This window comes from Saccostrea cucullata, unplaced genomic scaffold (assembly GCF_032062105.1).
Source record: "Saccostrea cucullata isolate Sc308-1 unplaced genomic scaffold, CSIRO_AGI_Scuc_v1 ctg599, whole genome shotgun sequence".
NCBI classification, from domain to species: domain Eukaryota; kingdom Metazoa; phylum Mollusca; class Bivalvia; order Ostreida; family Ostreidae; genus Saccostrea; species Saccostrea cuccullata.
In genome coordinates this window covers 329565-342932 of record NW_026938938.1, presented here as the reverse complement: position 1 = coordinate 342932, position 13368 = coordinate 329565, and the positions used below count along the sequence as shown (strand labels likewise).

General features: G+C 33.5%; 2 protein-coding genes across 3 annotated transcripts in view; one reads left to right on the top strand and one right to left on the bottom strand.

Moving 5' to 3' along the window:
- LOC134251903 (uncharacterized) overlaps nt 1–13368 on the top strand; it is a 280050-nt gene that overhangs the window by 35011 nt on the left and 231671 nt on the right. The gene's annotated exons all lie outside the window — the stretch shown is intronic.
- LOC134251884 (triple functional domain protein-like) overlaps nt 1–13368 on the bottom strand; it is an 88986-nt gene that overhangs the window by 26824 nt on the left and 48794 nt on the right. For both annotated transcript variants that reach the window (XM_062734307.1, XM_062734306.1), the window contains 3 exons: nt 11068–11308; nt 10215–10275; nt 9815–9923 (listed from right to left, as the gene is read on the bottom strand). In XM_062734307.1, the coding sequence (XP_062590291.1) occupies nt 9815–9923; nt 10215–10275; nt 11068–11308 (411 nt within the window). The remainder of the gene's footprint in view (nt 1–9814; nt 9924–10214; nt 10276–11067; nt 11309–13368) is intronic.

Genomic DNA, 13368 nt, shown 5'->3' with positions numbered 1-13368 from the left:
CACCTGCTATGTTTGATATTTTTCACTTCTATATAAATACTACTTCATTCATGGGTGTGGCATGTGCTGAACAGGTACAGTGCAAGTAATTGATTATTTCTCCACAAAGGCTATCACTTATGCTATTTACAAAAAATATACCTCAAGTATATAGACAAGAAAGACAAGTTAATAACATACAACACAAGTAATTTATCTGAAATCTACCAAATGAGCTATGAAATAAATTATTACCAAACAAGACTATTACAATGGTTTACTATTAAAAACACCATCTTAACTGAGATATAGAAACATTCAGCCAGGTTTATTTTTAAAGAAACAGTTTCTTTTTTTCCACATATTTTATAAATTATATGACATTTTTGCAGTCATATTCAAAATGATGGCTCCAAACAATACTTTAAATTTATGTTCTCTTTATTACCATTATCTTGCCAATCTGTAAAAAAAAAAAGGCTCATGGGCTATAATGGTCACCTGATTCATAAAATCTCCCTACTGCTTTTTTTCCCTAATACATTCCTATGTAAAGTTCAGTTCACACAATGTGACCATACCCTTACCTCTGAGGTGTCATTGAACAAACCACACAACTCAAGGATGCTTCCCTATAAATATGTTAAAATAAATTCTGGATTTGTTGTTCTTGAGAAAAAGAAGTTTGAAGATTGCATGATTGTCCTACACATTTCATCCAGCAGAAACAAGATTTTTATACATTTCCTGACTTGGGATAACAAGAAGTCAAAGATCAAATAAGGCCATAATAAATAAATTGCTTGATTCTCATCCGAATTTTTTTGAAAATCGAGAATATTTTTTATTTTTTCAATTTTGCAGATTTCTTATTGACCTGGTCAATCGGTGTATTTCCTACACATAAAGGTTCAATTATCTCTTAATTCACATCATCACCAATCTTTTTCAACCCATGATTGTTTAAAATATATACATTACTATCTTTTCTGCTGTCAAAATCATGTCGAGGATTTAAAAGAAAGTAGAAAGATCAAATAAATGAGAAAAACAGAAATAAAAAAAAATCGAGGCGGGGGTATAAAATCGGGGCGGCAGATGAGATATAATAAACATCATTTGTAAATATGATACATAATAAACATCATTTGTTTTGGAATATATTTCTGTTCTATCAAAGACTAAATCAAAAAAAGGTTCTCCATATTTTTTCTTTGCTCTAGCTCCTTCAAAGCCTCTTTTCAACCTCTATGACTAATAAGTTTATGTCCTAATTATTTCAAAACTTTGTCAGTTGTACTTTTATGAAAAAGGTTTCATAAAATGTATGCTTTGAATACATGTCATTCTTTATTGGTACAAAGTATTTTGCATCCAATGCTTGTCTGCAGAGTTCACAGCTTGTTTGTGTAACCATTATAACCTGCAAAAGTAATGATATTTATCTCCAGCTTGGACCAATTTCTGTCAGACAGGCTTTACCATACACCACCAGACAATGTAAGGAGGTAGAGGGATGGGATTCGTAATAAAATTCCTTGGGTTCAACAACATCTAAAATGATAGTGATATGCCATATACTATGTATAATGTGTCAGAGTTTTCCACATTATCTGGTTAAATTGATCAATAAATCTCATCATGTGATGCCATGTGCTGGCCAACTTGCATAATTTTCAGACAGTATTGCCCTCATTTAAGTCATTTTCCCTGAAGTTCGGTCTTGTAAAAAAGTTTCCTCAGACACCTCACAAAAATCATATGTATTTCATTTTAACATCAGCTTTTCCTTCTTTTTTTAATTTAATCTCAGCTTAAAATTTACAACTCTTGCAAATGGCCTACAAAAAATTAATTTTCTATCCTAGAGTAGTGATAAACTTTTGCATCATTGATCATTTTCCCAGAAATATGATCTTCTTACAGACATCCTTATGAAAATCCAAAATAGATCTATATCAAATGAATTTCTGTCAGTTTTGTATTCTCTATGACATTTTCATATGTCTGATACACTTCCCTCATATCTTGCAACTAATTTTACAGTTTAATAGACAAATTTATGATTCAAATCAGCTATACATAGCATCTTTTAACTCTGGACTATTTCAAAAATGTCTGTAGAGCATCTTGACAACATAAAATCTGCAGTAATTATGTTTATACGGGACTTGAGCCCGATAGCTTACTCAAACTTTGATGTCCTCACATAATCATTATGCAACAACATTTTCAATTTCAGGACCGATAAACAAGGTGGTGTGTCTTATTAACAGACTGCCAACTCATTTCTTCCCCTTGTCTTTCCCCGCTGAGGGGTACATAAAACCTTGTAGCTAGATCTATATGACCAACATACAGAGAACAATGAGGTTAACATAGTTTTAACACTTAAAATTCCATTCTCTGTGGATGCACTTGCAGCATATTGCTCAGGCCTTACATCACATGCTAAGAATTCCTTGGCAAAGAAATGTTTTCATCCCTTCAGTATAAGGATAAAAAAAATAAACCTTTGATATATATAAAGATGCATTAGGAGTTTGATAGGAAATAGAGAAATGATGCAGGAAGTTTTCATAGCATAGCGTGGGATTTAACACTACTGATGTGTACAACAACTTCCTTCTCTGCTATAAAATTCATCCAATTTTCACATTCACTCACAAACTATATTTGTTTACAAAACCTGCAACAAGCGATTTCTGCTTAGATAAATCAGATCGCAACTAAATTGAGGAGAAAAAAGCTAGTGGATTTTTTTTTTTGAAAAACATCCCAAAACCGATTTGTTTTTAAACAAACAGGATCTGGTTAATCAAGAGGTTTTGAGATGAGTTCTACAATGGCCGATTGGCATAGGTTTTTAGTTACACCTGCTACAACTTTTTCCCCTTCCAGTAGAGCTCTCTCTTCATGGTGCTTGACTCTGGCACAAATACAAAGGCACGATACAGTAACTTTTGTGTTACTGTGACCTTGCTACTAATGTTTTCTGATCTCAGATGTAGAAGTTCAGAAAAATTGGAAAAATTGCAAAATCTTACTTGGGTGTACTGTATAATAGCTCAGCTGTTTATTACCATACTTTTATTATGATTTTACAGAAATTTGATTATCTCTTTTAATTAACTAGTACTTATTATATAAATAGTCAAAACACATCATTTCTAACATGTCTAAAGCAAAAGTTAATGAACATTTTTTGACATGTCTTCACAAAAAAAACCCTATTTCATTTCACTCTGCATATGCCAAATGATCCTTGTTTTTAGTAGAGACGGTTTATTTCTAATGTCTGCTAGATTTATTTTGCCTACCTCAAGATCTGACAGTTTTCCAATAAGTCTGATGTTTGATAAACAAAGGCAATATATTTATCTTAAATCCTATCTCTTACATTTCATAAGCAATAATTGCAATGCATTCAATATGCACCATTTAATAATATTAAAAATAGAAAGTCTGCATGAAGAAAGAGAAAAAATTAGTGGGTAAATTCCTAAGGAGAGAGAAAACAAGTTTTAGATAAGAATAAAGTTGATGTGCGAGTAAAATCACCCATTAATAAGTAAAAGATCTATACTGACTGCAGCACACTGTCACAGACACAAATATTCATGACTTCTTGATCAAATATAAGATGATAGAGGAGATATGAATTATCCATCACATCTTCCCTGGTTCAATGTCAGATCAACAGAAGCCTTACCAGTATCTCCCTAATGACTTCAAACTTATAGATTTTGCACAAGAGAGAGAGAGAGAGGGCTCTCTTTCTTAATGCTGTCAGCCTCTCTGTGTTGCCTCCATTAATACATGCCAGTACACTAGATGTACAAGGACACCAGGCTTGACCACTCTCTGGTGTCTCTATAGCTATTGATCTACCAGTTTCCTTTTGACACTGATTGTCCCTATTCAAGAGATGGAAACATATTGATTTCTGAGTGTGTTTTTCTTTTTTTTCCTAAGTTCATGATCTATTCTAATGAGCACTGGTGCTGATGATATGCACCGACTCTTCCTAATTCAGAACACCCCCTTGCCATCTAGAAAACTTTTATGGGACACTCACCTCTCCCCCATAGAGCAGGGCAGTGGGCAATCCCTCCTCCGTTAGGGAACCCCGACGAGACGGGCTCTGGGAGGAAACATCCTGGCCCATCTCACGAGAGAAAGTGCACAAAGAGCACACACTAATCCCAAGTCACCACAAAGCTTCCCATTCAAGTTGTATAGATATCCCAAGATGCTTTCTACAAGTAAGTGTCAGAAGCCTACATTGAGTAAGGTCTGTATTGATTGTCTTATCCCAGGACTTGTATAGTCTGCTTCACTCCGTCTCCCATATCACAGTGTTATAGTGTAGCACTCCAGCAGCAAGCAGCGATTCAAGAGGATTATTTCAATGCAGATACTTTGTGATTAGCTCGGGAGATACAACACAGGGCAGAGCGAATAATACTTTAGAGCTAGCCAAGATAATTAGTACTTGTCTTAATGTACACACTCCAAATTTATTCACTTTCAAGCCTCAGCAAGCCTGTCATTATTTGTTTACATTTGCAGCACATACACTAGTCTCCATGTTTTTTACTTTTTTTTGCAACCTTGGAAATACAGATTATCAATTATAGATAAACCAATCCTTCTTCAAAAGAGTAAGCTCTATTTCCAACATAACATAAACAGAGAAATTTTATTTCAAGGTCCCATGAATATAGTTTAGAGTGAAGCATCTAAAAGTCAAAAGATATCCATCGGAAATGTTTCCACAACCAAAAATAACATCAGTGTTTTCTTTTTAAAGTACAAGTTCTCCGAATGAAAGAAATGTTACTGTTATGAATACACACATAAGAGTCCTCAATGATTAACATCAAGTGAAAAGTAAATTGTACCAGAGCTGAGGCTTTCTTCCTTTGCTTCTAAGGGTTTTGAACTATAAGTTATGTATTTGTACCACCTCTTCTTCACCACACATTCTTCATAATGAATATGTCATTTCTCCAAGTTCCTTATCAAAGCATTTTTACCATGGGAATAAGATAAGTGGCAAAAAATATAACATCTTGACCCACGATTTTCTTTTCAATTTCAGATTTTTCGGAGGAAGAAATAAGTCAGGAGAAAAAAATTGGCAATTAATACCGTGAGAGGGAAGATAGAGGTAGATATAAAACAGTTGTAATGACAAGAAGGAGATAAGGAGATGGGCTGAGGGTTTTACTGATCACAAGATCGTCCCAGGTCTGGCTTCCCTCAAACCAACAACGCAGTATCAGGCCACTCTTGTTACAGCTCAGGAAGCCAATAAATACAAGAAAAATAAATCAGTTCAATCACAGCAAATTTACAGCATCATCTAAAAGCCAACAAAATCTATCAATAATTGATTTAAGACTTAAGTCTAAGAGCATTAAACTCCTTAGGAAGCTGGCTACAGAATCCCTATCATATGACATATTAGAAAATTTCTTCCACCCTTTTCTCAATTTGGTCTCAAAAGTACATTTTTGAAAATCATCACACTTATGTGTAGTCAAAGTCATATTGGAGTGGTTTGTGCATTAGGTAACAAACAACTGCTTATTTTAAATCAAATTATAATTTTATTATAGGACTCTGATAAAGTAAGCTTCATCAACAAAGTACAATCTATATAGCCACTACAGTTCAGTGTTTATTGGACTTCAGCGAAGGTAGGAAACATGGCTAAAACTAAATCAGCATGCTGAATACACAATCACACAATCCAGCAACATGTACATACACATTATACTGTATTTGTATTCACTCCTGCCAATATGAGTCTTAGTTGTACTTATTCCATTATTTATTACTCCTGATATAATTATCACATTTCGATTCATTACAGCTAGTCCACTTGGTTTTCACAAGTCTACCAATGTATGAAATACTTACTACATTTATTGCATGTTTTTCTTTTGTATTTAAATAGAACATTTTCATGTAAAGTAACATTGCCTCCCAGTTACGGCATGGGTACTTATAATTTATACATGTACAGGAAAAACATTGGAAAATCTCTTTAATTATTTGGAACCTGGATTTATTAGCTAGAAAGTAAATACACTAGCAATTCAGTGTCTTAATTGTTTTTCACTACAAGTATTGTGCTACCTACTACTGTTTACTAGAAAATAAAATGAGAATTGTAAAATGCCTAATTTTTAAATCTGTATACCATATATTTTTTTTAAAAGCATGCCTTAACCTTAAAAGTTTATGATAAGGAAAAGGTTAGTACTTTTACTATGTATTTTGACAATATGGCCATCATTTTGTCACATGAGGTACAAGTTTCTAACCTGGCTGTGTACGGTTTGATTGACTTTAATGACCAGATAGGTCTCTGTTCCCTGTATGAAACATAAATAGCCTATATGAAACCAATACTAAGAATAAATACCAGGGGAAATTGCCTGACATTAACCAGTTGAAACTCCACTGACATTATCTCAATTTTTAAATTTGTAACTCACAACTCTGGTGTAAGGTTTGCTGTCGTATCTATCTTCTACGTCCCTCCCCATGCAGGCACACATGCGGAAGACCGAGATCTTCTTCTTGACTTTCTTGTGCTTTTTCAGATCCATTTATCACAATTCTTTTATAAACAATAAATTTTCAATGGTAAATTTTTTATGTTCTTTTCAGCATCAGTTTGGGTATAGTACTTGGGAACACTTATAGCATCATTAATTTTGGCACGGGAACTTCCTTCTTCAAAGTGCCATTTTTCACTTGGTGTAATATTTCGAAGTCATGATGTCTCATTTCAGCATTCTACTTTTACTGTGCACACATTGCACTGATTATATCATACAATTTTTCATCTCCAGAAATTTTGGGTGAGAGCAATGTCTCTCCAAAATTAATATCAATTAGTGTTGTATTGGTCACTAAAGGACATGAATCCCCTTTAAACACCTGTACATGTATATATAAATCCAATTAACTAACACAAGTCCATCTTTTAATCTTACAAAATCACTGGTAATCCTCTAAAATCAGATTAATACATGAATGCACAAACATTTCTCCTTTTTAATGCATACAGATCTGAAGGCAGACAACTGCGACATTTTCCACGCTTGATTGACTCAATTAAACAGTATCAGGTAATGAGGGATACAGGTCAAACACTCAGCAAGCCCTGATCTAATCAGATATAGTAAAAACTCACAAATATACACAAGATTTTAGGGTTCAACATGCAGCTGATCTAGTACATCAAAGCTCACATGTAGTCAAACTCCCCTCCAAAGTTTGTTTTTACTGCAGATTACAGCATGATAAACACAATCGTGGGTCATCATTGAGATATCTGAATCAAGAGATAACTCCATCCCTGGTGAGATTACCCCAATTAAAATAACTAGCCACTGGGATATCTTTCTGCCACACATGGTTGAAGCTGAAGGCCTTCTCCATCCTACCTGTGCTAGGTGATCTGGTGTCAGGAGCCCCTCATCCTATCACTCACAACAGCTGTTACAAAGGTCCCTAGTTTTACATAAATCACAGCATTCTGTACACACAAAGTGATCTTCAAGCTAACATTTGGAGCAAAACTTATGGTTTACATATAATTTTTTTTTTTTGAAAAATGAAAGCGGACTAGTCCTAAATCTGACTTGGAGCAGGATTGAATCCCTGTATATTGATGTATTAACCCTGATACGGTACTCAGAGTCAGATAATGCTCAAGTACCTGACAGGCCACATCTTAAATGTTGCTAGGATGGATTTTTACAAATAGCTGGTCCTTGATCCAATGAAAGGGAAATTAAATAAAATGTTCTATCAAGTGATAAGATAGAGGAGAGATGGGCTGCTTCTAAGGAGAGATGTCACTGTTTATCAGGGCTCTGGACAGGGCCAGCTCTTAAGACCTTAATGACTTTCTGCTGATCAATTATCTTTCCACTTGAAGGAAAATATCAAATAGGCACTTCTACATGTACTTAATCTCACCATTTTTATAACAGACAATTTCCCACTTCTAAATTCCACGTGTATCATGCTTCTGCATCCAACTGTAATGAAACATCTAATGATTGTTACTAATTACAGAGAAATCCAATGGCGCCAAATTTCAGTTAGTACCAGGGATTCTCATTGCTCCAATTTTGAAAGAGAGAGGAAGGGAGGGAGGGAGAGGGAAAGATGTTTGACATGCAAACAACTAATTAACTAACAGTGAAGAGGGAAAAAAGGACCTTCATTAGAAAAACTAAAATGCAGTTAAAATCTTGTCTTATTCTATGAATTTTAAACAAGAGAACTGTGAGCCCTAACACTCACCATAATTAAATGACCACAATTGACAAATGAATAAGTTTTCATCCATGTACAAGCCAGAAATATTGTAAATATACTATACATATGCATGAATCTATGGCTTTCACAACAATAGTCTTCTTGTTGTAGAGACAGTATATTTCTACCTTTTTATATACTTTGAATCTGCACCATGTCCCCAATCCCCTTGGTCCTTAGGCTATTACTTTCTAAAATCAACCTTACATCTGAATGCTCTCATTTTGATGCTTTTGTTCAAGAAAGATAAAACATGGGTAATCAAACATAACCACACCTGAACAAATCTTTTCTGTAAGGCAAGGTCCCATCCTAAACTAATAATGCTAGTACATTTGTACATGTAGTCTGCATCCCTAGATGCAATGTTATGCAGTTTTAGTCTGATAAGACTTGCAGTTTCTGGGAAAAGGACTTGTTCTAAAAACTTGTCATTCCTCCACAAAATGTAGGTCAAATCCAGCATCTGAAGTCAGTTTAAGTCTTTATTTGAACAGAGGTATCTATAATGCATTGTTTGGTCTTTTATGACCATGAATGCATGTTTGTGGAAAAGAATCTTTCTGAATATTTTCTGAATGATTTCACAAGGATGGATTGTGTCAAGTTTAGTTGACATTGGTCCTGTTCAGTTCTGAAGAAGACAATGAAAATTTTAAATACTTATAATATAACAAAACCAGAAAAAATGATGGACTGATGAATATTCATCATGATGGTGTACCAAAGCTTCTTTCACATTTGACTACAAAAAGAATGGGAAATCCTCTTTTTCAAAAACAAAGTATTCTGCATCACAAAAAATCACACTGGAAATCCTCCCAAACTACTCATTTATTTTTTTTATGAAGAAATCAATTAAAGTAGCACCCTACAGCAGGTTTTAATTTAATTCTTGTGAGCTGTTTTACTTTTCCTGTAAACAATTCCTGTTTTAAAAGTTTTCATTCCTACACAGAAGTGTGTTATGTAACACATGGCAATCCTCATTTCAAAATTAGCTTTTTAGCCTGATCACAAATGAAGGGATTGACAAGGGAGATAAGACAGGGCATTTTAAGGATGCAGCACCACCAAGGGTGAAAGAAACAACAACCTAACAAATGGCCTGTCATTACTCACACATCAAATACAAAGGCAAATAGGTGTTTTGAACTTGCAGAAATAAATTTTCAGCATGACTATTTCTGCTATATCTGCCACAATGCCAATTTGTGTGGTTTACTTCTGACAAGAGCAATGCCTGCAGACAAACCATTCCTAGGTTGAAGGAGAAACTAGGAAGAGAAAAATTGGCATCTTCCCATTTGTGATTCCGACACTTGCAAGTATAAATACATCAACCAATTATTCCTCTTGTCCAATAACATTAACTTCTTTTCAGATTCAAGCAGACAAACACTTACCTCCCTTTGTCTTGTGAGTTTTTGTTGTGTAGGAGTTATCTTTCTGTATCACCTGTTCTGTAATGTGATGTAGTACTTACCAGTTTTCTATGCAGCAGGGGTTTAATTGGCAGTCTAGGTTTGTTCTCCGATCCTGGGGGGCCAGGTAATTTGCTCTGACTGACACGTTTTGGTGCTGTTAACCATTTTCTGTAAACATGGTATTTACAATATTAAACTTAAGATTTATATACATATTAAAAAAATTATTATTTGCCAAAAATTGCAAAAACGGAAAAAATATCTCAATAAATTTTCATTTCTATTCTACAACCATAATTCAGATGAATTTGAATTCACCTGTTATAAAGAAGCAAAAGCTCTGACTTGTAAGACATTTGAAGAATATCTATTACTTCTCAATAAATCTACCAGATGTGTATCTCTCAAGATATACTGTGATGTATAAATTTCATTGCCAATCAATACTGATAGACTCACTTGAAGCTGGCCGCCCGTCGTTTTGGAATAGGGGAGGTACTAGTGGTCGATCCCTCCATATCTACAATTATCCACAATAATAAAATCTCAATTCATCCATAACTCAGTTGCAGCCATATCTATAAAGGCACTATGGTGTTATCAAAGGACAAAAATAAAACTATATCTCACTTACCAAGACATAAATCTTTCTATTAATAAATATACAGACTAGTTTACGGTGATGAGGGTCATGTTTTTCACACACCTCTTTAAGATTCAGAAAAGCTTCCCTGTATGTTAACTGTTAATGTCAATTTTCAAAATATATGATAAAGACTAGAAGTAAAACCCTGAATTTGTTTTTTGGAATCTGAAATTGTAATAAAAATTTCAGTGAAAACATTAAGACAGCAGTGTAGATTTAATATATAGGAAAACTCAGGCTATCCTAAATACCCCAGCACCTTAATAAAAATTCCTTCCCATGTACCTTCTTGTACCTTCTTTTTTAGATCTAATTGTTTACAAGTTTTTTTTCTAATAGAATCAAATCAAACGATGGGAACATTTCTGATTTAAAGCACACATTAGGTAGATGTTATTACAGATATCTATAAAAAGATCAAACAGATTCAGATCCTATCTAGCTTTCAGTCAAAAGACAGAATTTTTTAAAATGTTATGAAATTAAAGTAATTACCAATAAATTTGAATGAGGTGGGTCAGAGAGAAAGAAATTCATCTATGTGTGTAAGACTTAATATTCATCATGACGGGTCTGTATTCCTCAGTGGAATTAACAATTCTTGTATTGCAATAATGCTACTAAAATTGTTCCATCTGTCAAAACAGTCATATTCTATAGTTTTACCCTCTTCTCCCATACTGTCGCGATTTCCTTGTTGTTTGAGGGCAGGTATGGGTTTCAGGGAGGAGATGGGCACCAGTCCCTCTGCTGGTTCCCCGTCCTCCATGTTCAGCACTCTCACGAGGCACCAGTTAGGCTCCCCTTTTGGTGCTGGGTCCAGGATTTCTACATGCTGACCCTTAGTCACTGTCACCTCAGAGTTGTTACCAGCAGAGTAATCCTCCAGAACTATGGTCACATCACCCTGGAAGGAAAAAAATATCAGTACTGTTCTCTTCATTTATTTGTTTCATTACAAATATTAGCTACAGATTTTAACATTTGTTAACTTCAGATTCATGGTTTCACATGAGTCATGACATATTATTATGCTTATATCCAAGTCTGAAGGCAGGGCTTTCTGTAATGGAAAAAAAAATTCTTTAAAACTGTGTGTGAAATTGATAGCTATTTTCTGTAATCCCATTGGTATGTACATGAATATATAAAAAAACATATTCCATAGACTCCTGTAGCAAGTTTTATTTCTTGCTTAGGGTAAAAAGTTAAGGATAAAAGACAGTTGATTACAGCTAGTTCTCCGTTGTTCATTATATTGTTGATCTTTTTACTACTTTAGCAATTACAGTCAAATCTCATTATCTCAAACTCAATGAGATGAAACCTTAATGAGATATCAGCTGCTTTGAGATATATAGAAGATAAATTCATAAAGTGATTGGGACTCAAATATCCATGGTATTTGAGATACTGATCATAATTCAACAGCAATAATTAAATCCTTGAATTTAAATGACAAACTTCTTGTTTTTATCCTAAATTATATGAGGGAAATATTTTGATAGGTATCAAGAGTTTACATGAATATTCAAGTATATATAGACTCATTCTCCTCAAGGTCTGAAAAATTAATGACTAATAAGGAATGTAGGGTTATTTTAGTAATGGCCACAGTTTCAATTCTGAAAGTTCACTGTATTTATATGACACTGAAGAAAAACAAACAAATAAAACAAAAAAAGCGCTACTTACAAATTCAAAGAATATGATAGATTATTGAATTTTCTTTATCAGGTGTAATAAATAATATTATGAATTATTTATGGCCTTCAATTAAGGAGAAGCTGTTCCATTGTGCTATGGCTTTTGTTCAGCTAAAGTCTTCAGTTAGTTTGAAATCTATCATTCTTCTTCAATTAGTGACTATAATAATGATGGTTTTGTCTGTCAATTTTGTGTTTAAATCTGTTAAAATATTGGACTTTAATTACATGCACTTTCAAACACACTCTTTTCTCAACACTTCAGATCCCTGTATTTCATTTGAAAAATATAATCTGGTGATGCAAGCTTTTTCCATTAGACAGAAAAAATCTTTTATTATATAATAAGCATTTCTTTTATATCCATTGTCTTACTTACCGGGTACACTATAAAGTTCATACAGAAATACATACTTTTGTTTATATAAACTTAAGTTTTTTGATGTAAAAGCTTAGAGACACAAAGTAAAAAAAAAGTGTAGCACGAAACTCTGAAGATCCATTGATTAAGGCCTTCTGGTCTTACATAACTGGTTTTATTCACAGCTTAACATTCTGTTATTGTCATCAGAATAAAGTAACTCAGATTATGTAGTAAATCCATTCAGAAACCAATAAAGATTCAGTAAAGTATTATCATCTCTGACATGTAGCTTTTTAAGGGTGGATGTGTTTGTTTTGTCTGTGTGTTTGTATGTGTGTGCTTGTGTTTTTTTGCGATTTTAACTACTTTAATCTGAGGATATTTTTATCTACCTTTAATTATTTAATATCTCTGATATAAATGTATAATGTAGATCACTATATTTATATGACACGTACTTATTTACATGAGATATAGTTATCTGTTATTAACATGATTAATACCGTAAGGAAGACAAAATGTGAGCTGAGGTTATTGTGATATAATCCTTTTAGTACATTGAAAATTATGATACGCAAATGGAAATGTTTGCAAGCTGATGGACTCGCATAATTAATGTTTTACAGTACCTCATATACAAGCGTGTATATCTTTGAACACACAGTTTCACTTCAGATAGCTCAATATTATTGAGTATATGATAATATGTACATAACAATTTTTTAACTGTAACAATAGCAGTGGGTTCCATTAATTGATTCCAGATACATTAAGCACACAAAATGTTACCATATATAATTTTTTAAATGTAATATTTTATTTTCAACTGATATGACTTGCAAAAACGGAAAAATAAATAAAATTTATTGAATTTATCAACATTTTTCGTAATTGTTG